The sequence below is a fragment of the Pelophylax lessonae genome (genome assembly GCF_965119305.1).
Source record: "Pelophylax lessonae genome assembly, chromosome: 4".
Lineage (NCBI taxonomy): Eukaryota > Metazoa > Chordata > Amphibia > Anura > Ranidae > Pelophylax > Pelophylax lessonae.
In genome coordinates this window covers 125973233-125999343 of record NC_138771.1, presented here as the reverse complement: position 1 = coordinate 125999343, position 26111 = coordinate 125973233, and the positions used below count along the sequence as shown (strand labels likewise).

At 43.5% G+C, this 26111-nt stretch overlaps 1 protein-coding gene across 1 annotated transcript in view; it reads right to left on the bottom strand.

Annotated features, from left to right (window-relative positions):
• Positions 1-26111, bottom strand: part of CSK (C-terminal Src kinase) — a 236984-nt gene that overhangs the window by 39285 nt on the left and 171588 nt on the right. The window contains exon 5 of the mRNA XM_082254174.1: positions 21078-21297. Within this exon, the coding sequence (XP_082110300.1) occupies positions 21078-21297 (220 nt within the window). The remainder of the gene's footprint in view (positions 1-21077; positions 21298-26111) is intronic.

Genomic DNA, 26111 nt, shown 5'->3' with positions numbered 1-26111 from the left:
CTTCTTTGATTGGATTGCCAAAACATTTGGGCAATGGAAAAACCTTCGCCACTTTGATGCGTTTTTTAGTCCCAAAAGGGATTACAGTTTCAGCTATTTCTGACGGAATACCCTGTAATCTTAAGGTTTCCTGAACAGATACAATGAGTGCGTTTACCAACGCTTCCTCTCTGGCTATGGCTGATGCCGAAACATCCTCCTCACTGTCTGAAAAGACAGTACACGAGACACCAATACCAGATGAAGTACCTGCAACTGCAGAAATAGGCTCAGAGTCTGAATCCGAGGTTTCAGATAATAAGGGGTTAGGCGGGGGTCGCTTACTTGCGCCCTGTCCCTGACAAGCCACTTCCACCCGGGACACAAAAGTTTCCACAATAGCGGACAATGATTCAATCGTCAGTGGGGTGCTGGAGGATCCCGCAGACCCCTCGAGGGGATCCGGAGGAGATACATGAGTGGCAGGGTCCATGTTAATTCAGGACACCTTTGCCAGAAAACACAAAAAAACTTCTTTTTTTTTTTTTTTTAAATAAAAAATACCTCTTTTTTTTTTTTTTTTAATTTTTTTTTTTTTTTATGTGTCTCCCCCTAGCGCAATAGCGCCCCTCAGAGTACCTGCTTCTCGATCCCACAGAGAGAGAGAGGGACCCCCAAGGCTCACCAACCGATGCAGTGAAGTTTCCAACCAACTGCAGTCAGCGTCTGTCTTTACAGACTGGAAGGAGCTGTTGCTTTTTCCCGGGTAGAAGGACGTGGCTCCGCCCCCTGTGTACGCCTTCCGGCGTTCCCAGCTCTCCACGAGGTAGCTGGGCTCATGAAACATGGCCGCCCCCATACAGGAGACATTAGACTCCAAAAACATGGCGGCCGGCGTGACCTGAGGACATGCATGCACCTGGTCTACGGCAAAATGGCGGCGGACCGCCGAAATCGTTTTTCCCAGCACATCCACCTGCATCTCTGCTGAGTGGCGATTGATTGATCTACAGGAGATACACTACAAATAAGGTAGGATTATACCTCCTATGTCTACTGTAATGCTACAGTCTGCTGGGTAGAGTGTTAGCTCTCAAACCAAGTCCACTTCCCACAAACACATACTGTATTTACAAGGGGGACTTTTAGTGTCAGATATATACTGACCATGTATGGAGGGGCCCATAATTCATACTGCCTCATAACGAGGAAAGAAAAAAGGGAACGTTTACTCACCATACCAAACCGACAGGCACCCTCTCTTCACAATACCCTCTCCACCGGGGTGGGGGTTTGTGGACCACTCCGGACGCCTCGACTCTCTGGTTCCTGGCGTCCAAGCGAGACTTAACTCGCAAGGTCAGTCCCTCCACTGGGACTCCGTCGCGGCCGACCCAGCGCGGAGCTCTGGTCTGCACGCGCTCGTAGGCAGAAACCGGGGTGACCACTGGATCTCAACATCCAGCCCGTCGCCCGGCCCCGCATACTTACTTGAATGTGTCGCGGCCGACCAAGCGCAATGCAATGGTCTGCGCGCGCTCGTAGGCCGGCTGGGGTGACCACACGTGTCGCCCAGTCCGGCGTTTTTGCTTGAAGATCTCACAGGAAAAAACACTGGAGAAAAACTACCTAAAAAATGTCTTTTTCTAAAGAAAAAAGTCTTGCCAGGACCAAAAGATCCCAGCAAGGAACTTAGGTCCTTACTCCTGACTAGACAGAAAAAAACTGATTCCCTGTAGCAGAGAGAGGGAGGATATACCCTCAGGGACTGCCCCTAAGGTGGAGCCAGAACGTTTTGTCTTTCTGCCTAGTCCTACTCCTGCGGAGACAACATAACCCAGCTCTTGAGAATCAAGAAGACTACGTCTGTCAATGAGCGATAGAGAAAAGTGTTTTTAGAAGAACAATATCGAATAGCGGTTTTACAGCTTCCAATGAACCTTTATGGAACATCAAATGTGTAATTTTTCTGCATTAATATGGTGTAGGCAAGGTCAAATATGATTGATATTAACTTTCATTTTATTCAGACGGCATTTGCATCTAAAAGGCCCTTTTTTTTTTTCTTTTTTTTTTACTTTACAGGTATTAGCAACTACATTTGATATATTAAATACTGATTTATATTAAAACTAAGCGTTTGTGAGTTTCTTAGTGAATGTAATCAGAATAATATATCCTTTCTTCATAGTGTTTTGCAATAGGAGGACATGGAGGAGGAGAAGTGTCATTTACCACTCTTTATACGCCCACATGAGTGACTCTATACTCATGTGGACTGCACAGATAAGAAAAAGGCGGCACTGAATAGCTTAGAGGGGAACTGAAATGAAACATGCTCCATAGAGGACACCAGTTGGTCTAAACAATCTCAGGCTGCTCAGAGAAGTTGGGAGGGACAGCTGAAGAAAGGATCAACCAGGCAAATGTCTTGTTCTACAAAACAAATGCTTTAGTGGCTTTGTCAATATGAACACTGTGTTAAACAGCATGTAATAAGAGTTTTTACTAGTCTGGGTTTAATGACACCAAGTCATCCACTGACTTCTCATCAGTCTTGGAGACCTCAGTGGCAAAGGTTAACATTTTCTGGGTCAAATTTCCTAGCTTTTTTTTAACAGAAAAATCAAACCTGAGAATAATTTTATTAACCATCATCTATGTGAAGAATGCTTAAAAGTTGAAGGTTTGTATGAAAGTTACACTTTTTTTTTTACAAAAGCAGACAAGTACAGGTTTTACTGTACAAATATTCATGGTCTGGTGGTACCAAATCCCACCTGTAATATGATCTGCTTTTTTTAAATATAATAAAGGATATGTGTGAGGTTTCTTCCTAAATAAAGCTGAAGAGAATTCTCATTTTGTCACAGTAGCAGTGCACAGAACACACAGAATGTGGCTGCTCGCTGTCACTTCAGCCTATCTCAGTTCCTGGCACAGGAAGCTGGGTGAGGGGATTACTCATGCTCAGGAAGATGTTCGCACCATATGGTTATGTACAGTGACGCTTGGGTTTGCAAAACAGCTTGCAAATTATAGTATGCAATGCACTTTCTGCAGAAGCAGTTCATTATAGAAAATACAAAAAAGTACAGAATGTTTAAGAAAATGCCAATTGCATAGGCTCATCTGTTAGACAATAGATCTAAAGATAGAATTCGGTCCCTATATAACACTTGACACATCTTAAAGTGGTCGTAAACCTCAGACATGAAATATGAACAAAGTATATCCCTCTATAGTGTGTACTTGTCCACTGTCTTGTTCCTCTGCTAGAAGCATGAGTCACTTCTGACAAATTGTCCTGACCGCCTCAGCTCTCTTTCTGTGTGCTGTGTGAAGGGGGTGTCCCTTCCCTCCGATCAGCTCTGAGCTCTCCTTACTGTAGTAACTTCAGCTCTTCGCCCCCCTCTTTACCAAGCTGACAGGTCCTGTGAAAATTCTGCATTTTGAATGGATGTAGGGAAAAGACACCTGTAGATAAACAGGTACAACTTAAGTAGAAAGATGTGTTTCAGCTCTGTGTAGCACTTTGGGCCAGTCATTTTACTTGGTATATGTAAGGGTTTACAACCATTTTAAGGCCTCATGTACACTGCTGTTGATAAATGGACGTTTAGCAGCAGTTGGCATTTTTTTCAGCAGCCCCTGAACTCTCCTCTGTTACCTTATCTATCCATGTACACTGAGAGTTTTATAGTCGTTTAGAGGCAGCTGAGTTTAGTAGCATTCTTCTAAAGCAAAAAAATGCGTCCAGACGGAAGTTTGTCGTTTGAAACGTCAAATGCTTGCAACAGTGCGTAAGCACGTCTAAACGAGGTAACTCACATTTATAAGCGTTTCGTTTATAGGCGTTTTCAATGGGGATACATTTCTGACCATTTTACAATGTAAAAGCGCTTCTAAACGGCGCTAAACGTGCATAAACTCGGCATGTAAACGCGGCAAAATGGACATTTTTAACCGTCGGTTACTAGCTGTCAAATTCCAGCATTCAGGAGAGGTTTACAAACGTCCTGTGTACATGAAACCTAAAGCATTTGTGGTTCCCAAAAATCAGGATTATTAGATTCTTGTGAAATCGGCTATTACCACCTGCTTACCCTAAAAACCATAGGTGAAGAGCTGGTTTTAGCTGGGGCAGAAAAGCTTGAGAAAGGGGACCCTCTGTTGGTGCTTTCGTGTGTTAAAGTTGTGGGAAAATTTGTTGTGTCCAAAAAATAATTTTAGGAATGTGTATTCAAGGAATAATCAGGCTTGCTTGCTCCCTTGTGGAGACACGTCCCCTTTCAAAACTACCAAAGGACAACCACAAATCCAGAAAAAACACATGGTACAAATGTTAAAAAAAGAGTTGCAGTTGAGTAAAAATGGATTTTTGTAAGATCTTACCGTAAAATCCTTTTCTCTTAAGCTCATTGACAGACGTAGTCTTCTTGATTCTCAAGAGCTGGGTTATGTTGTCTCCGCAGGAGTAGGACTAGGCAGAAAGACAAAACGTTCTGGCTCCACCTTAGGGGCAGTCCCTGAGGGTATATCCTCCCTCTCTCTGCTACAGGGAATCAGTTCTGTTTTAAAGCAGTACAGAGAATTTAACCCAACCCAACTCAATGATAGAGGGGCGGGTACTACGTCTGTCAATGAGCTTAAGAGAAAAGGATTTTACGGTAAGATCTTACAAAAATCCATTTTTCTCTATCGCTCATTGACAGACGTAGTCTTCTTGATTCTCAAGAGCTGGGACATCCAGAAGCAGTGCCACAAATGAGGGGTGGGATTTGACAAAATCAAATCCAATCTAGAAGGCCCAACCGGTGCCAAACTAGAAGTTTTAAAGGCTCATTATAAACAAAGAATGAGACTAAAGAAAAATTTTCCAACGGAAAAAACCCTCGAGGTAGACCACTGGTCTCCTCAAATTGCGGCCTGCAAAACCTTGCGGCCAAACGAGGCATCAGACGATGCCATTACATCAACTTTATAATGTTTAGTAAAGGTATGCACCGACGACCAGGTAGCCGCCTTGCACACCTGGACCACTGACGCCTGATGGCGAAAGGCCCATGACGCACTAAGTGCCCGAGTGGAGTGCGCCTTAACAGGGAACGGGGGCTCCCGACCCTTAATAGAATAAGCCTGTACTACCGTCTGTCTGATCCATCTGGAAATGGTCGCGGCAGATGCAGGCAACCCCTTTTTGGGTCCATCTGGGATCACAAAAAGTGAATATGTCTTGCGAAACGAGTCTGTCGTTTTCAAGTATACCCTGATCGCCCGGACCACATCCAAGGAGTGTAAAGCAAGCTCCCGAGGATGACTGGGCTTAGGACACAGGGAAGGTAATACAATTTCTTCATTCAGATGAAATTCTGAAACCACTTTTGGTAGGAAGGATGGATTCGGACGAAGAACCACCTTATCTCTATGAACCACCAGATATGGTGAGCGACAAGATAATGCGGCCAGTTCTGACACCCTGCGTGCAGAAGTAATAGCCACCAAGAAGGCCACTTTCAGGGACAACGTGGGTAGAGGAATCTCCCTAATATCTTCAAAGGGAGGTTTCTGAAGAACCGACAACACTAAATTAAGATCCCAGGGGGGTAACGGCGCGTGCACTGGGGGAGCCAGATGTCGCACCCCCTGGATGAAGTTCCGCACCAAGGAATGAGTAGCCAAAGGCTTCTGAAAGAAGATGGCTAATGCTGAGACCTGACCCTTGATAGTACTCAAGGCCAGTTTCTGCTCAACCCCTTGTTGCAGAAAAGCCAATATTCGACTAATCGAATAAGACCGAGGACGGAACCCCAAAGGTTCACACCATGCAATGTAGGACTTCCATGTGCGATGATAAATCTTTCTGGAAGTCGCTTTCCTTGCTTCAACTAGAGTAGGAATAACTGAAGCTGACAAACCTTTGTCCTTCAGCACCTGGGTCTCAATAGCCAGGCCGTTAAAGCCAGCGATCGTAAAGCAGGATGGAAGATCGGTCCCTGAGACAGTAGATCCTCCCTGAGAGGAAGTCTCCACGGGACGTCCGCCACCAGTCTGACCATGTCGGCGTACCAAGCTCGACGAGGCCAGTCCGGAGCTACCAGGATTACTGGGATTCCTTCCTCCTCTATCCTGCGAAGAAGTCTTGGCAGTAACGCGAGAGGAGGGAAGGCATATATTAGCTGGTATTGCCCCCACGGGGCGATCAGTGCGTCTGCGGTTTCTGCTAGAGGATCGCGGGAGCGAGCCACGAATCTCTGAACTTTCCTGTTGAATCGTGATGCCGACAGATCCACATCCGGGGTGCCCCACCGTAGGCACAACTGGTGGAAAACGTCTGGATGGAGGGACCATTCCCCCTGAACCAGGGTCTGACGGCTGAGATAATCTGCCTGCCAATTCTCCACCCCCGGAATGAACACCGCAGAGATTGCTGGAACAAATCGTTCCGCCCAGCAAAGAATGCAAGCCACTTCTTTGGCCGCTCGGACACTCTTGGTGCCCCCCTGGTGATTGACATAAGCCACGGCCGTGGCATTGTCCGACTGGATCCGAACCAGGCTGCCCTGGAGCTGCTCGGTCCAGTGAATCAGACAAAGTCTGATCGCTCTCAGTTCCAATACATTTATCGGTAACCTGGATTCTTCCGGGGACCAAAGTCCCTGGACAGATAACTGACCGAGAATTCCTCCCCATCCGGATAGACTGGCATCCGTGGTCACTATCGTCCAATATATTGGCAGAAATGACTTTCCCTGGCTGAGCATCGGAGACCGAAGCCACCAGACCAGAGACTCTCTGGTCTGTTTGCTCAATCGGATCTGATTGTCCAGGGATTCCGGATTCCGATTCCATCTGAGAGGAATCTCTTGCTGAAGAATTCGGGTATGGGACTGGGCAAATGGGACTGCTTCGAAGGAAGCCACCATCAACCCCAGACCCCTCATGCAAGTCCGAAGGGAAGACCAGCTGTTGGTGGACTGCTGATTGAATCTTTCGGAGTTTCCCTACCGGAAGAAAAACTCTTGTCCTGACTGTGTCTAGAATTAGACCCAGATATTCGAGCCTCTGGGTGGGAACCAGAAATGACTTTTGCTGGTTCACCAGCCACCCGAATTCCTGTAAAGAAATCATAGTAATTTCTATGTTTTGTAGCAAGGTCTGAGGAGACTCTGCATGAAGCAGAAGATCGTCTAGGTAACCAAGGATCGATATACCTCTTTGGCGCAGAAGTGCCAACATTGGGGCCAACACCTTTGTGAAGACCCGCGGAGCCGTGGCGAGACCGAAAGGTAACGCCACAAACTGATAGTGGTTCTCCTCTACGGAAAAGCGTAGAAACCGCTGATGTCCTGCGAAAATGGGAATGTGAAGATAGGCGTCCTTGATGTCTATGGACGCTAGGACATCCCCTGGATGCAGGAAGGCTGCTACCGTGAGAATGGACTCCATTCTGAATCTTTTTATGTTGACGAAAGAATTGAGTGCTCTTAAGTCCAGAATTGGACGCACTTTGCCCTCTTTCCTGGGTATTGTAAACAGGTTTGAATAAAACCCTTGAAACCGTTCAGTCCAAGGAACGTGGACTACCACTCCTTGTTGTAGTAAATCTGTGACTGCTCTCCGCAGATCTTCTAAACGATCTGCGGATAGTCGGATATTGGAAGGGAAGAATCGCGCCGGTGGGAGAGATCGAAACTCGATCTTGTACCCTGACCTTATGACTTCGCAAACCCATTTGTCCGGGATTCTGGAAAGCCATGGATCCGGGAACCGGCGAAGACGTCCCCCCACCCCAGTTATGGGTGGGGGCGCACCTTCAGGCTTTGGATGGTTTATCTTCAGGTCTGGAGGGGGCGGGCTTTTGCTTGCCCGACCAACGACCCCTGACGCCTCCTGCAGGAGCTTTGGAGGACTTCGTTTTTTCACCCGCGGGACGAAAAAACCTCTTGTGAGCAGAAAAAGAAGGCCCTCGTCTTTGACGAGTTCCTCTACCTTTAAAATTTTGCGGTAAAAAGGTGCTCTTTCCACCCGTGAGATCTTTAATGATCTCATCTAAGTTGGCTCCAAATAGACGCTCTCCTGAAAAGGGGATATTAGCCAATGCTTTTTTGGAACCTTGGTCGGCTAACCAACCTTTTAGCCACAGTGTACGCCTGAGAACCACTGCTGAGACTGATGCTCGCGCCAATAATGGAGTGGCGTCTAACGCCGCATCACACACAAACTGTAACCCCTGTATCATTTGTTCCAACAAATCTGATACCGCCTGAGGGACCTCTTCTAAGTCCCGGCGTAACCACTTGGTCCATTCAGTTACAGCCTGCGAAACCAGACCAATAGCTATTATAGGTCTGAAAGCTGATCCAATCAAGGAAAACATGGTGCGAGACATAGCTTCTATCTTGCGATCCACTGGATCTTTAAAAGACGGAGCGTCTTCTAGAGGAATAACCGTGGCTTTATTCAATCTAGCAATTGGTGAATCCACCACAGGTGGTTCTGTCCATTTCTTAATAAGGGTTTCCTCAAACGGATAACGCCTGTCAATGCGTTTAGAAATAGTAAAAGTGCGTTTTGGCAGACGCCATTCTTCTTCGATTGGATTGCCAAAACATTTGGGCAATGGAAAAACCTTCGCCACTTTGATGCGTTTTTTAGTCCCAAAAGGGATTTCAGTTTCAGCTATTTCTGATGGAATACCCTGTAACCTTAAGGTCTCTTGAACAGATACAATGAGTGCGTTTACCAACGCTTCCTCTCGGGCTATGGCGGATGCCGAAACATCCTCCTCACTGTCTGAAGAGACAGTACCCGAGACACCAATCCCAGATGAAGTACCTGCAACTGCAGAAATAGGCTCAGAGTCTGAATCCGAGGTTTCAGATAATAAGGGGTTAGGCGGGGGTCGCTTTCTTGCGCCCTGTCCCTGACAAGCCACTTCCACCCGGGACACAAAAGTTTCCATAATAGCTGACAATGATTCAATTGTCAATGGGGTGCTGGAGGATCCCGCAGACCCCTCGAGGGGATCCGGAGGAGATACATGAGTGGCAGGGTCCATGTTAATACAGGACACCTTTGCCAGCAAAACAAAAAAAAAAACTTTTTTTTTTTTTTTTTTTTTTTGTGTGTCTCCCCCTAGCGCAATAGCGCCCCTCAGAGTACCTGCTTCTCGATCCCACAGAGAGAGAGAGGGACCCCCAAGGCTCACCAACCGATGCAGTGCAGTTTCCAACCAACTGCAGTCAGCGTCTGTCTTACACAGACTGGAAGGAGCTGTTTGCTTTTTCCCGGGTAGAAGGCGTGGCTCCGCCCCCTGTGTACGCCTTCCGGCGTTCCCAGCTCTCCACGAGGTAGCTGGGCTCACAAAACATGGCCGCCCCCATAGAAGAGACATAAGACTCCAAAAACATGGCGGCCGGCGTGACCTGAGGACATACATGCATTCGGTCTACGGCAAAATGGCGGCGGACCGCCAAAATCGTTTTCCCAGCACATCCACCTGCATCTCTGCTAAGAGGCGATATATGGATCTACAGAAGATACACTACACATAAGGTAGGATTATACCTCCTATGTCTGCTGAAATGTTACAGTCTGCTGGGTAGAGTGTTAGCTCTTAAACCAAGTCCATTTCCCACAAACACATGCTGTATTACAAGGGGGACTTGTAAGTATCAGATATATACTGACCATATATGGAGGGGCCCATAATACATACTGCCTCATAACGAGGAAAAAAGGGAACGTTTACTCACCATACCGAACCGACAGGCACCCTCTCTTCACAATACCCTCTCCACCGGGGTGGGGGTTTGTGGACCACTCCGGACGCCTCGACTCTCTGGTACCTGGCGTCCAAGCGAGACTTTTAACTCGCAAAGTCAGTCCCTTCACTGGGACTCCGTCGCGGCCGACCCAGCGCGGAGCTCTGGTCTGCACGCGCTCGTAGGCAGAAACCGGGGTGACCACTGGATCTCAACATCCAGCCCGTCGCCCGGCCCCGCATACTTACTTGAATATGTCGCGGCCGACCAAGCGCAATGCCATGGTCTGCGCGCGCTTGTAGGCCGGCTGGGGTGACCACAAGTGTCGCCCAGTCCGGCATTTTTTGCTTGAAGATCTCACAGGAAAAAACACTGGAGAAAACTACCTAAAAAAATGTCTTTTTCTTAAAGAAAAAAAGTCTTGCCAGGACCAAAAGATCCCAGCAAGGAGCTTAGGTCCTTACTCCTGACTAGACAGAAAAAAACTGATTCCCTGTAGCAGAGAGAGGGAGGATATACCCTCAGGGACTGCCCCTAAGGTGGAGCCAGAACGTTTTGTCTTTCTGCCTAGTCCTACTCCTGCGGAGACAACATAACCCAGCTCTTGAGAATCAAGAAGACTACGTCTGTCAATGAGCGATAGAGAAAACCAGTATTTGATCCCCTACCAACCAACAATAAGTCTGGCCCCTACAGACTGGCTACAGCATGAGCTCATGTGGTACACAGATTAGTCCTGTCAATTTCAAGGTGCTCCTAATGACAACTCGTTATGTGTATAAAGGACACCAGTCTACAGAATCTCTTTCTTCCATTCAAACCTTACCATCATGGGATGTCAGGGACAAGATTGTAGACCTGCATAAGGCTGGAATGGGCTACAAGACAATAAGCAAGAAGCTTGGTGAGGAGACAACTGTTGGAGTGATTATTCGCAAATGGAAAGAAATACAAAATAACCATAAAATTGCCCGCGGTCTGGAGCTCCAAGCAAGATTTCACCTCATGGGGTAGGGATGTTCATGAGAAAGGTGAGGGATCAGCCCAGAACTACACGGGAGGAGCTTGTGAAGGATTTCAAGGAAGTTGGGACCGCAGTCACCAAATAAATTATTGGTAACACAAAACGCCGCCATTAATTGAAATCCTGCAGCACCCACAAGGTCCCTCTTCTCAAGAAGGCACATGTGTACAGGTCCATTTGAAGTTTGTCAATGAACATCTTAATGATTCAGGGAAGGATTGGGATAAAGTGCTGTGGTCAGAAGAGACCAAAATCAAGCTCTTTGGCATCAACTCGACTTGCCGTGTTTGGAGGAAGTAAAATAATGACTATGACCCTAAGAACACCCTCTCTACAGTCAAGCACAGAGGTGGAAACATTATGCTTTGGGGCTGCTTCTTTGCTAAAGCTACACACTGACTTTGCTGCATTGAGGGGCAAATGGACAGGGCCATGTATTGTAAAATCTTGGATGAGAACCTTCTTCCCTCAGCCAGAACACTAAAGATGGGTCATAGATAGGTCTTCCAGCATGACAATGACCCAAAACATACGGCCAAGGAAGCAAAGGAGTGGCTCAAGAAGCAGCACATTAAAGTCATGGAATGACCTAGCCGGTCTAAATCTTAAGGATTTATAAAAGATCTGTAAAGAAGAGTGGACCAAAATCTTTCCTGAGATGTGTGCAAACCTGGTCACCCACTACAAAAAACATCTTACCTCTTGTTAACAAAGGTTTCTCCACCAAGTACTAAATCATGTTTTGCTTGGGAATAAAATACTTATTTTACTCACTGAGCTGCAACTCAATTTATAACATTCGTATCATGTGTTGTTTCTAGATTTGTGTTTGATATTCTGTCTATCATTTAAAATACACCTATGATAATTATAGACCCTTCATTTCTTTATAAGTGGGCAAACGAATTCACAAAATCTGCAGGGGATCAAATAATTATTTTCTCCACTGTAGATTAGTCTTAGAATGTGGCATAGAGAAGGATTAGTGTGAGTTTGTTTTTGCCTAAACTTCATATTTAAGTCCACTGACGAAAACCAATTCCATTTTTCATAAACGAATGAAAAGGAAACAAAAATGTGAGGGAGGAACTCTAACCCACCTGTCCTGAATTTCTGCTTTCCTTTGAGCCCTGCCTGTCTGTTAAAGCCCCAGCGCCCTGACAAGCTGTATTAGCTGAAAGACGCAGGCTCCCTCTCTGTCTGCCTGTTTCCTGGGAGTTCTGAAACAATACTTCGCAAACCACATGGCGAGCATTTAACCTCACAGCAACACAGATCAGTTCTCTGCCCTGTGCACTCCCTCACTCCCATTTACTTCCCCATTCCCACTACATGCTATTCGATTTTTACTCCAGGAGTATATGAGTTTGGGAATTCTAGAGAGATGCTTAAATAATGCATTACACTTAAACTAAACCCATTCGATTCTAGTCGACTAAAATAAAGCTTTAACCTCTCTGCATTGGCAGCACGCATATATGCGGCCTCTCGGCAGGTGAAGCCTTAACACCTAACACCGAGAAGACGCATACATGAGTACCAGAATTTAAACCGAGCTGTGCCGAAAGGGCATGCCCTGCGCACTCCCGACAGTTACCAGCAGCTAATGGAAAGCTTCCGACCATCATTACAATTGAACTAAAACCATTCGATTTTAGTTGACTAAAATGTAACAGATTTTAGTTGACTGAAATACAACTAAAACTAAAATGGCATTTTATTCAAAAGACTGACAAAAACTAAATCAAAATTTGACATCAAAATTAACCCTGGCCTCCTGTTCTGTAGGACCAAAATTAAAAACCTAGTTAAGAAAATTTCCTAACTGTGGGCACAGACAGCAAATAAACTTTTTAATCCTCTGCATTTGTTGAATTTTTCAATCATGTATTGAATGCTTTGTTTAAAAAAAAAAAAAAAGCTGACAAAATGTTTGTCAAAATTACCTGACTCCAGTTTCCCCCAAAACCAGGAATCTGAAGCCCAACTTCTGGTACACAGCTACATGCACAGTTTAAAGCATAATGTTTAAGGATAGGTTCACATGTGTGGCACATTTCCATGTGAACATTGTGGATACAGCAGCTACGGGAAAATGCACTGAATTTGCCGATGTATGGGGGTGCAACTAAGAATGAATGGCACCCTCGCATGTATGCTAATGAGCAGCAGATTTTGCCTCTGGGTCAGGAGCATGCACAATGGGGGAAGCATTCTCGACCTGCACAAGCGTGAACCTAGTCTAACACCTTGTTTCAAGCTTTATTACATTCTAGCAAAAGATGGACCATTAAAGCAAATATAGGAACCCAATAGGTTCTAAACCCGCTCAAATCAAACTACAATAAGAAGCTGCGTGTTGAAAAGTGTAAACACCCCCTATAATGTGAAAAGAAACAAAAGAAACCACACCCTTACATCATAAAATACATATCACTATAGTGAATAAACAATCGTGAATGGACAAACAAATACATCTTCATTTAAATGATAGAAAATACATAAAAATTGTAGTCCATATATAATCCAACACGTGAATAACATCCTCAGTGAGTATAGGAAAGGTTCCTCTTCACCAGCATTCAGATGCACTATACACTCACCTCACCAGACTTAATTGATCCTTATTACAGGAAGTCAAATTGCGCATATGGGAAAATCCAAGATGTCATACATAAGGTCACAGGCATGAATTCAAACTGCTGCCGACATCCATTCAATATTTATATAAATAGCCTATTCAAAGCTCCAGTGTTGCCATAAAGAGAGGGAGAGGAAGAAACACTCATGGTACAGCATTTCAAATAAATTTAAAAAAGGTTGTATTGCACTTACATCAAAGAAGACAGGGATCAGCATGTATTGTATAGGAAATGCCGGTTTGCGCTTCACCTGCGTTCCAGCTGACCGGAAATGATGCATCTCAAACACCACCCAACCCCGTAACCTCATGAGGACGTCAAACATAGACTGAAGAAACTGCTTTGGGTGGTGTTGGAGACACACACTGATCCAGTGTGAGGAGGAGATCTAGAAACATTGAGTAACCATTTACAGTGAATTCTACTGTGCGCTGATTGCCTCACCAAATAAAGAGGATCTGTCACCAGCTATCACCTAGTACCTAGAAATATAAAAATTGCAGCGCTTGAAAAGTAGGGTTGGTTAGGTATACAATAGCAGCCAGGCACATAAAGTTGTTAAACCCAAACTCGAATAAAACGGAAACAAGGTGTGCAGCGCTCAGTAGTCCCAACATAAAAGCTAATAAAATCCAAGGATCTTAGACAGAATGAACATTGATTAAAAAACAAATATTATTAAAAAGTCCATATAAAAAGTCCTCATAAGTAGACCCCTCAAAGGAACTTCCATCCACCATGTGCTGGTTCAAAAGACCTCCACCAATCACCATATAGTGTGGCAGCTTACCGGAATGTGTAGATCCCCATAACAGGGAACCACACCAGCTCCAAAATTGATATCCTCAACATACAATACTCCTAAAGGGATTGGCTCCAGAACCTTCAATATTTCCAAGGATTTATCCAGAAGTGCACACTCTCAGTAGTGGTCTCACCACACCAGACAAAACATGGGATGTGTCAAAAAGAAAGCAAAAGGAAGCTCCACATGGTGAAATAAGTACGGACACTTTAATAGTAATATGAAAAGAAAATATTCCACTCACATGTCACAGTTTAAAACAGGCATAGGTAGTGTCCTGCATAATCTTTTCAGAGGGTAGGGCCGTGGGTAGCTAGAAATTCCATCCGGAACCAATGCATCAGAGGGATGCGCGGGGTGTGTGCGGTGGGGATCTGGCAGCGCACAAGTCCCGCGCATCCCTCTGATGCATTGGTTCCGGATTGAATTTCTAGCTACCCACGGTCCTACCCTCTGAAAGGATTACCTCTGCAGGACACTACCTATGACTGTTTTAAACTGTAACTCATGTTATGCCCATCCTTTCGAATGGAAATTAGAATAGCTTAGATTGTTTTTGGGCCTTACAATAAAAATTAGTTGCATTCTTATTGATCCACCAAACCCATCCACCACATGCCAATTTATTCATCGGTCATGTCCAGGTCCCACTAGGACATGATAATGCGCTTCCTGCATTTCAGTGATAACTCGCAGTGCCCTCCCCAAGATCATCCCAATTTTGACAAACTCTAAAAAATTTGCACCCTAATTGATTTTTTTTCTAAGAAGTTTCCCAAAGTTATGTCCCTGATCAGAACATCTCTGTGGAGGAATTTCTGGTCCATTTCAAAGGCCGGCTGGGATTTAAGCAGTACACTCCCAGCAAGAGGGCCAGGTAAGGATTAAAATGCAACAAGCTCTGTGAAAGCACCACTGGGTAGTTGTACGCCTTTCGCGTGTATGAAGGCAGAGATTCCCAGCTCCAGCCCCGAGTGCACAACGTACATGGGAATAAGTGGAAAAATTGTCTGCGACCTAGCATTCCCACTGTTGCAAAAGGGTATCACATTTACGTGGATAATTATTACTCAAGTTTGCCCCTTTTCTGCCACCTGTACCTGAAGAAAACTTTGGGCTGCAGTACAGCAAGAAAAAAAAGGAGGGCTTCCCGCAGCTTCTAGTCACCATAAAATTAAGAAACGGGGAATCCGCAAGCCTTAGGAACGAGGAAGTGTTGGCCATGAAGTGGAGGGATAGGAAAGACGTATACATCATGTCCTCCATCCACGATGACAGCTCAGTGGAACTTCAAAGATGCAGTCCAGTTCAAAAAGCCTGGTTGTATCCACAAGTACAATAAGTTCATTGGGGGGGGGGGGGGATTTAACTATCAAATGTTGCATCCCTATCTCCCAACACGAAAGTCCATCTTTTGGCATAAAAAAGTCACAATTTCCTTTTTCCATTTGGCCATTTATAATGCATACGTCACCTATCAAAAATCTACAGAAACACCAAACACCTTCCTCCAGTACATTGAAACTATTGTCACTGTCCTGATTTACCAGCAAGGATCCCCCCAGAAAGCATTTGTTCCGATTGGGTCAGCACACTTTATGAGCGCCATTTCCCTGACCATATCCGACCATCAGAAACCGGAAGATGCCAAAAAAAGTGTCAAGTGTGTAACAAAAGAGGAATTAGAAAAGACACCAGTTTTTATTGTGCCTAATGTCCCTCCCAACCTGGCCTATGCATCAGAGAATGCTTCAGACTATCACACTGCCCTATAAACTATTAGCCCATATTTCAATCAGACTGCCATTTCCCCTTTCTCAATTTCTGTGCTGAATATTTTCCTGCTGCCTCAACCAACCATATCCCTGCCTTCCATGTGAACCGACCCTGGCCTGTATATCGACTATGCCTCTGCTGGCATTGTTTATCCGCCACGTTTCTGCCTTCCACGTGAACTGACCGTGGACAGTTTATCGACTATGCCTTAGCCTACCGTCCATTTCTGCCTTTTACCTGCACTGACCTCGGCCTGTTACGACCATGTTTTTTGCCTGCCACTTAGACTGATCTTTCGCCCTGCTACTGTAGTAGTGGGATTCAAAATAACAGGGGTCTCACTTTTGTGAAGGGCTTTAGAATAGTGTTCTGAGTTGAGAAAACCAGTTTTTGGTTTTCTCTGGGTTTTGTAATCCCAGAACAGGGTCTGGAATCCGGAGGCTTCAAAGTGATTCGGGTGGGAGAAGCCTGTCCCCATTCTTTCCTGACTGAGGCCCTAAGCTTGATGGTCCTGCCTGCTGCCTGGACCAATATTTGGCTGTGCTGATATCATCTCTGCCTGCACTGACCCAGGACTTTTTATGGAAACGTGCCTGTTGCCTGGACCAATACTTGGGCTGTACTGACCATATCTCTGCCTGCTGCCTGTACTGACTATGGGCAGTATTCCTGCCTGCTGCCTGGACAATTCTTTGACTGTCTACATTCCTGCCTGCTGCCTGGACCACTGTACTGCTAAAACCACAGGTAATCTTTTGTTTACCCTTTGCTCAGCAGAATGCATTTTGGTATGCATTATGCTATGTGTTAGGGGCCTTCAACAATGTGATAGGTTGTCAGGAATTTGTGTGTGTGATTTATGTCCCTAGAATGCATGATGCTGCTCCTTGGATGTTGGGCCCCTCTATGTGGCTAGGCTGTGAAAAGGCCTCACATGTGGTACTGCCATACTCAGTGGCAGAATGTATTTTGGGGTGTCATTTTTGCTGTGTACATGCCATGGGTTAGGAAAATCCTATAAATTGACAACTTTGTGTAAAAAAAAAAAAAAAAATAGGTTTTAATTTTTTTCCCCACATATTCCAAAAACTTGTGGAAAAAAATGACATGTTCAGAAGACTCTTAATGCCTCATAGAATATATGCTGGCGTGTTTGTTTTCCAAAATGGGGTCATTTTGTGGGAGTTTCCATCCTCTTGGTGCTCTAAGGCCTTCAAAAGTGTGATAGGTAGTCAGAAAACGATGTTTGTAATTTATGCTCCTAGAACGCCTGAAGGTGCTACATGGATGTTGAGTCTCTTTATGTGAGCAAGCTGTGTGGAAAAGTCTCACACATGTGGTATCGCCATACTCAGGAGGAGTAGCAGAATGTATTTTGGGGTGTCATTTTTGCTATGTACATGCTATGTGTTAGAAATATCCTATGAATTGACAACTTTGTGTAAAAAAAAATTGGTTTTCATTTTTCCCCCACATTTTCCAAAAACTTGTGGAAAAAAATGACATGTTCAAAAGACTCAATGTCTCATAGAATATACGTTGGGAGTGTTTGCTTTCCAAAATGGGGTTATTTGGTGGGCGTTTCCATTGTATTAGAAACGTATATGTGTATTTATGCTCCTAGAACGCCTGAAGGTGCTACTTGGATGATAAGTCTCTTTTTGTGGCCAGGTTGTGTAAAAGTCTCCTATGTGGCATCACCATACTCAGGAAGAGTAGCAGAATGTATTTTGGGGTCTCAGTTTTGCTGTGTACATGCTATGTGTTACAAATAGCTTATAAATTGACAACTTTGTGGGGAAAAAAAAACAAAAAAAGAAGAAAAAAAAACATTTTTTTCTTCATTTTCCCAAGAATTGTAGGAAAAAATTACAACTTCAAAAAACTCACCATGCCTCCTACTAAATACCTTGGACTGTCTACTTTCCAAAAAGGAGTAATTTGGGGGTATTTGTACTGTCCTGACATTTCAGGGCCTCAAGAAAGGAGCAGTCAGTACATCTGGTGTGATCAATTTTCAGTAATTGGTACCATAGCTTCTAGCCTCAATAACTTTCACACAGACTAAATAATATACACTAATTTGGGTTAATTTTACCAGAGATATGTAGCAGTATAAATTTTGGCCCAAATGAAAGATGAAAAATAAATTTCTTTGCAAAATTATATAACTAAAAAAAAAGTGTTTTATTTTCAAAATGTTTGCTCTTTTTTTTTTCTTGTATAACGGAAAAAAAACCCAGTTGTGATCAAATACCACCAAAAGAAAGCTCTATTTGCGTGAAAAAAAATGATGATAATGTTGCATAACTGAGCAATTGTCATTCAAAGTGTGAATCATGAAAGCTGAAAATTGGGCAGGAAGGGGGTTGTAACTGCCCTGTATTGAAGTGGTTAAACAAGCGATTCATATACAATACATGTTGATCCCTGTCGTCTTTGATGCAAGTGCAATACAACCACCTTTTTAAATAAATGATTTAAAATACTGCAACCATGAGAGTGTTTCTTCCTCTTCCTCTCTAAAAGGGCAACACTGGAGCTTTGAATACACTTTTTATATACAATGGATGACCGCAGTGGTTTGAATTCAAGCCTGTGACCTCATGTATGAGATCTTGGATTTTCCCATATGCGCAATTTGGCCTTCTGTAATAGGGGTCAATTAAGTCTGGTGAGTGTATAGCGCATCTGCATGCTGGTGGAGAGGAACCTTTCCTATATTCACAGAGGACGTTATTCACGTGTGGGATTATATATGGACTTCACAATTCTTATGTGATTTCTTTCCTTTAAATGAAGATTTATTTATTTATTGGTCTATTCACGACTGTTTATTCACTATGGTGATAAGTATTTTATGATGTAAGAGCACGGTTTCTTTGTTTCTTTTAGAAGGTGGACCATGCCTTTAACCAGTATTATAGATCTGGGTGTACGTCATTGATGTCCTCCTGAAATGTGCCTGGGATCGATTGACTGGTCAGTGTACAGGCCCGCAGCCAGTACCATGTGATCGCTGTGACCAATCACAGCAGATCAAAAGACAATTGTAAACAATGGATGGCTTCCTTTCATGCCATTCAGTGTGTTTTGTTGTGATTAGCTGGGATTGGCCCTGTCTGTACCATGTGATCACTGAACAATCACAGCTAGCAACACAATTGTACACAATAGATGGCATGAAAGGAAGATATCCACTGTTAACAATTGTCAGATCTAGATTGGGCTCTGGTTACTGTATTGGGCTCTGGTTAAGTGACTGTAAACGATCACCTTGTAAAACAACCCATTTAGTTTAAAATAGAAATTAAATGCAAAACATTTTTGTATAGATCTAAAAAAATACAACCATTATCAATACCCTTTTTTTATAAGTGATCACATTCCCTCTATTCTCAGCTGCATAACAGATGGGGGAGGAGAAGCAACAGGACACTGATCTTCCCAGTGAATGGCTATGCAACGAGGGTGTGTCAGGACACGTCTGATCATTGGAGGAGAGCACACAAGAGTTCCCAGCATAGCTAGAGAACTGACCAGTGTGCTCTTCCGCTTAGTGCGGCCAGTTTTTAATATCAGGAACATGAAGTCTTGCGGTAAGAAATGCTTTAAATATTTTGAGGGGGAGGGGAGATGCACACAAAATGTTTTTTCAAAGAGTCGTTCCAGTCGTTTCTGTATTTATTAAAAGTCAGCAGCTACAAAAAGTGTAGCTGCTGACTTTTAATGAACACACACTCACCTGTCCCAGGATCTAGTGATGCGGCCGCCCGAAGCCTCGGTTCTCTCCCTTGGCTCTCCCCCCGCATCATTAGTGGGCACCCAGCTGTGACAGCTTGCGGCTTCTTAGCCAGGTGCGCACTGCGCATACGTGAGTTGCGCTGCATGCCCTTGAGTACGGGCCAAGCTTCTAGGACCTGTGATGTGTCCCAGAATTTGCAGATTGCAGGGAGGGAGGGGGAGAGGGAGAGGAGAACTACCTAGGTGGCCCGAGCGGAAGTGGGAGCGTGTACCTGTCAAAACGTATTACCCGCTTCCTCCCCGCCCCCCCCCCCCCCAAAAAAAAGAAAAGCCAAAACGTGGCATGTCAGGGGGTGAGGAGTCCTTGAAGAGGAACTTTCACTTTTGGGTGGAACTCTGCTTTAATGCAGAAAATGACTTAAAGTGGATGTAAACCCCATTAATGAAATATGACCTTTGCACATATATCTGTGGTGTTTACTTATCTCTCTCCAAAGCTCTTAGTCTTGTGTCTTTCTGCTGCTCCATTCCTCTGTTATCTGCATGATAACTTCTGACAAGTTCTCCGATACAGGAGATAAAACCAGCTGGATTTGTGTCGGGGTGGGTGAACAGAGATAGATTAGCACAGAGCTGGTCTATTCACAGCATAGCTCTGCATGTTTCTTCCTTCCTTCACTTATGTGGAGTGGGGTTGTGTGCCTTTCCTCCAATCATCTCTCACACAGTGTATGCCTAGACTCCCCTCCCACTGCTGAATGAGGAAACAAAATTTGTAACACAATGTACACGTTCTAAACAGTGTAAAAAGCTGGAGACAGCAGATACGCAAGTAAAACTTATGTAGAATAATTTGTTACATCTCTGTGTAACATCTGAGGCTGTTCATTTCACTGAGTTGATGTGAAAGTTTACATCCACTTTAAGGTAAAAAAAAAAACAAAAACAAACTTTTTAACCTCATTAAGCACAATAAGTGGTTTGGGTGTGGAAATCAGCACCATAAAGTGCCATAATGAATTGGTATGGGACCCTAATGACCCTATCTGTTCAGTTTAAAGGGAGATATTATGGCAACATGTTTCAATTTAAAAGTAGCTGTAATTAACAGGGAGAGGGTCACAAGGACACAAATTTATGTTTAGAATGAGAGTGGAGGCATTTAATAACTATAAGATGGAAAGTTGGAGATGGGCTTAAAGTTCTAGTGACAAAAGGTTGGGCAACAGTCTTTTATTCCAAGTGCAAAACAACAAAAAACACTCAATATGAAAGAAAGCAATATTATACTGTGCGCATTAATATATATAGAAAAAATACTTTTGTTTAGTGCTTCCTACCTCCACCAGTTGCATTAGATTATCAAAGTATGCTTCTTCATCGATGGTAAGCTTTCCAGCCTTATAGATAATGCGATAATGCTCCACTTTCCCTTCACAGCTCACACACAGTGTGTAGTCCCCTGGATAGTTTGTGCTCTCACGCACAAGAAATAGCCCAGTTTCTGGTGGATAGAGGAGCCGTTCGGCCTGTTCTCTGGTTATCTTGCCATGAAACCATCTAGAAAGGAAAAACGTGAAATGCTTTAGGCAGATGTATAGCCAAACTGATATATTCACAGTTGAAATACATAAAAGTGGATTGTCTCATCTGCCAAAAGTTTGGAACTCTGTTCAGAGAATTTCATATTTTAGACATCCCAGTCAGATAGCACATCCAGGCTCTGACTTAACCTTTATATAACGCAGTTCAAGCAATATATCTTGGCCAAAGTCTATACGCCAAGGTATATTCACTGATCCTACCTGCACTAATAAAGCATGAGACCTTCCTCATGTGACATCGCTCAAGCCTAAACAGTCAATTGCCACAACATAATTTTCATGTTTGAACGTTGGAAGAGGGGCAGTGATGTCATTCGCCTGGGTAAGCCTCGACACTCCTGGAATGGGAAGGTTTTAAGGGTGTGTAGATGGGTAAGCATACCTTGCTATCAAGAGAAACTTTCACTTTGCCCTGAAGGCACAAATTGACAATGCCTCTTTGAAGTAGGTAGGGTGTGAGAAAAGAAAATGTATTATTATACAGAATTTATTTAGCGCCAACAGTTTGCGCAGCACTTTGCAACATGAGGGCAGACAGCAACTATACAAATCAATACAGGAGGAATCAGAGTGCCCTGCTGGTTAGAGCTTACAATCTAGGGGGGGATATATATATATATATATATATATATATATATACACATACACACACACACACAGTGGGTACGGAAAGTATTCGGACCCCCTTAAATTTTTCACTCTTTGTTATATTGCAGCCATTTGCTAAAATCATTTAAGTTCATTCTTCTTCCTCATGAATGTACACATAGCACCCCATACTGACAGAAAAACACAGAATTGTTGACATTGTTGCAGATTTATTAAAAAAGAAAAACTGAAATATCACATGGTCCTAAGTATTCAGACCCTTTGCTGTGACACTCATATATTTAACTAAGGTGCTTTCCATTTCTTCTGATCATCCTTGAGATGGTTCTACACCTTCATTTGAGTCCAGCTGTGTTTGATTATACTGATTGGACTTGATTAGGAAAGCCACACACCTGTCTATATAAGACCTTCCAGATCAGAATGCATGTCAGAGCAAATGAGAATCATGAGGTCAAAGGAACTGCCTGAAGAGCTCAGAGACAGAATTGTGGCAAGGCACAGATCTGGTCAAGGTTACAAAAAGATTTCTGCTGCACTTAAGGTTCCTAAGAGCACAGTGGCCTCCATAATCCTCAAATGGAAGACGTTTGGGACGACCAGAACCCTTCCTAGAGCTGGCCATCCGGCCAAACTGAGCTATCGGGGGAGAAGAGCCTTGGTGAGAGAGGTAAAGAAGAACAGATCACTGTGGCTGAGCTCCAGAGATGCAGTCAGGAGATGGGAGAAAGTTGTAGAAAGTCAACCATCACTGCAGCCCTCCACCAGTCGGGGCTTTATGGCAGAGTGGCCCGACGGAAGCCTCTCCTCAGTGTAAGACACATGAAAGCCCGCATGGAGTTTGCTAAAAAAAAACACCTGAAGGACTCCAAGATGGTGAGAAATAAGATTCTCTGGTCTGATGAGACCAAAATAGAACTTTTTGGCCTTAATTCTAAGCGGTATGTGTGGAGAAAACCAGGCACTGCTCATCACCTGTCCAATAAAGTCCCAACAGTGAAGCATGGTGGTGGCAGCATCATGCTGTGGGGGTGTTTTTCAGCTGCAGGGACAGGACGACTGGTTGCAATCGAGGGAAAGATGAATGCGGCCAAGTACAGGGATATCCTGGACAAAAACCTTCTCCAGAGTGCTCTGGACCTCAGACTGGGCCGAAGGTTTACCTTCCAACAAGACAATGACCCTAAGCACATAGCTAAAATAACGAAGGAGTGGCTTCACAACAACTCCGTGACTGTTCTTGAATGGCCCAGCCAGAGCCCTGACTTAAACCCAATTGAGCATCTCTGGAGAGACCTAAAAATGGCTGTCCACTAACGTTTACCATCCAACCTGACAGAACTGGAGAGGATCTGCAAGGAGGAATGGCAGAGGATCCCCAAATCCAGGTGTGAAAGAGTTGTTGCATCTTTCCCAAAAAGACTCCTGGCTGTATTAGATCAAAAGGGGGCTTCTACTAAATACTGAGCAAAGGGTCTGAATACTTAGGACCATGTGATATTTCAGTTTTTCTTTTTTAATAAATCTGCAACAATGTCAACAATTCTGTGTTTTTCTGTCAGTATGGGGTGCTATGTGTACATTCATGAGGAAGAAGAATGAACTTAAATGATTTTAGCAAATGGCTGCAATATAACAAAGAGTGAAAAATGTAAGGGGGTCTGAATACTTTCCGTACCCACTGTACATACAGTGCATTGAAAAGAAAAAAAAATGGGATGGGCATTTTAGGTCTTGGCTTACATGAAAGAAATAGAACATGAAAAAAGCACCATCACAGGATTCAATACTAGGTTTTACAATAAGCATTCTATTAGGGAAAAAAAATCAGAACTAAAATAGATAGATGAATGTTTGCCATTGAAAAGGTTTTCTTTTTCACAGATAAAATCCTCAGTGTAATCACAAGAACACTGTTTCTTGCAGGGTGATGCCAGGCATCAGTAATCTAACCAGAATATACAACTGCTCTATCAAACCAAAATCTATTTAGTATTATCTATTATATAGGCTGGCTTTGCATGGCACACTTCTTACTAAAAAGCCAAACATATTACAGGCATTTCATAGAATAAAGTTTCAGTTACAGCCGTTTACCATTGGATAACCATTTAAGGATAAAAATATACTTTGATTTAGGTCATGCTCGAGGGAACAGGAAAGGCTAAAGAGGAAGAGAAAAGCAGTAGAGCTGAGGGCATAAGGCGGCCAAATGTTTACGAAAATAGTAATGAATAAGAAAGATTGACCCAAACAAGTATAAATGATGGTGCAACTTTCAGTTGACATTTCTGCTATATTTATAGGAGTCTTCCTAAGCTTCCCTTTAACCACTTGAGCCTCGGAAGGTTTTAACCCCTTAATGTCGAGGCCATTTTTTGCGATACGGCACTGAGTTATTTTAACTGATGATTGCGCGATCGTGCGACACTGTACCCAAATGAAATTGATGTCCTTTTATTCCCACAAATAGTGCTTTCTCTTGGTGGTATTTGGTTACCTGTGAGGTTTATATTTTTTGCGCTATAAACAAAAAAATTAAACCCAATTTTGGAAAAAAAAAACAATTTTTTTCCTTCCTGCTATAAAACATACCCAATACAAAAAAAAAAAAAATTGAATTTCTTCATCAATTTAGGCAAATATGTATTCTGCTACAAATTTTTGGTAAACAAAACCCTAATGAGTATATTGAGTGATTTGTGCAAAAGTTATAGCGTTTACAAACTATAGGAAACTTTTATGGACTTATTTTTATTGTATTTACTAGTAATGGCGGCAATCAGCGATTTTTAGCAGGACATTGCGGCAAAAAAATCTGACACTAAGTGACACTTTTTGGGGACCAGCGACACCAATACAGTGATCAAAGAAATGCACTGTTACTGAGGGGTTAACACCAGGGGCGATCAAGGGGTTAAGTGTGCTCCTAGGGAGTGCTTTCTAACTGTGGAGGGAGTGGATGCACTGGAGGAAAAAAGATCTGTTTCCGCTTAGCTGAAACACAAGATCTCTTTTCCTCCCTGACAGAACTGCTTGACAATCTGATTGTACAATCTCCTTTGGATCTACATCAGCTATGTAGCGCAAGGGTCTGTCTGATTTGATACAAACTGAACAGATTGTGTTGGTGGGTCCTCTTATTCCATAGATTTGGTAAATCAAAAGGAAATTGCACAGAGATTGTACAATCAGAGTGCATAGTGTATGGCCACCTTTATACAAGTACATAGGAGGAAGTGGATGGGAATACTCAGCTGTCAGGGCCACGTCACATGTTCGTGTAGGTTTTTTTTTTTTTTTGGGCATTTTGGAGTGTTTTCGCTTGACACACATCAAATCGCCCCAAATAAGAGTCATGACTTTTTTAAAGTAGAGCGTTGCGTATTTGTTACTGCACTTTTTGGTGCATTTTTTAAAACGCAAGGCAAAGTGCGCATTTTCTGAGCGGTTTGACATGTGCTTGGGAACGCACATATGTGACTGGTACCTCATTGTTCTTGTGTAAACACACCAATTTTACTTTCAAGCCCCATTCACAGCTACCATAGTGCGAGTGCACATTTTTTGGCTTGTTTTTCCCATGACACGCATACAGCAGTCCATTAATTTCAAAGTAGCTCATGGGGCATTTTCGTGTGAAGCGGGTTGTACTTTTTTACTGTGTGTTTTACTGCATTCCTCATTCATTTTTTCACAAGGCAAAAAATGGGTATGCTTATGCATTTGGTGTGCCGTTAATTATTGGCACCAAAAGCGCAACTAGTTCATTTTAGGTGTATGAACATAGCCATACACTGTACAATCTGATAATCTGATTGTGCAATCTCTGTACAATCTCTGTACAATCTCGTTTACATATACCAAAGTTATATAATAGGTGGATACACCATCTATCCAATCACTCTGTATCCAATCAGGCAGGCCCTTGCTATACATAGTTGATGGTAGATCCAAAGGAGATTGTATAATTGTATAAAGTATTGTGAGCTTTACAGAACCCAGGACACACTTCTGCTTTCAATACTACAGCTCTGATCTACATAGGCGGTTATCTGATTGCTCAGCTCCTGCACACTCTGCCAAATGAACGATCTACGCAAGACAGAAGTGAGGTACGAAAAAAAAAAAAATTGATGCCTGTGTATTTAAGGAAAACAG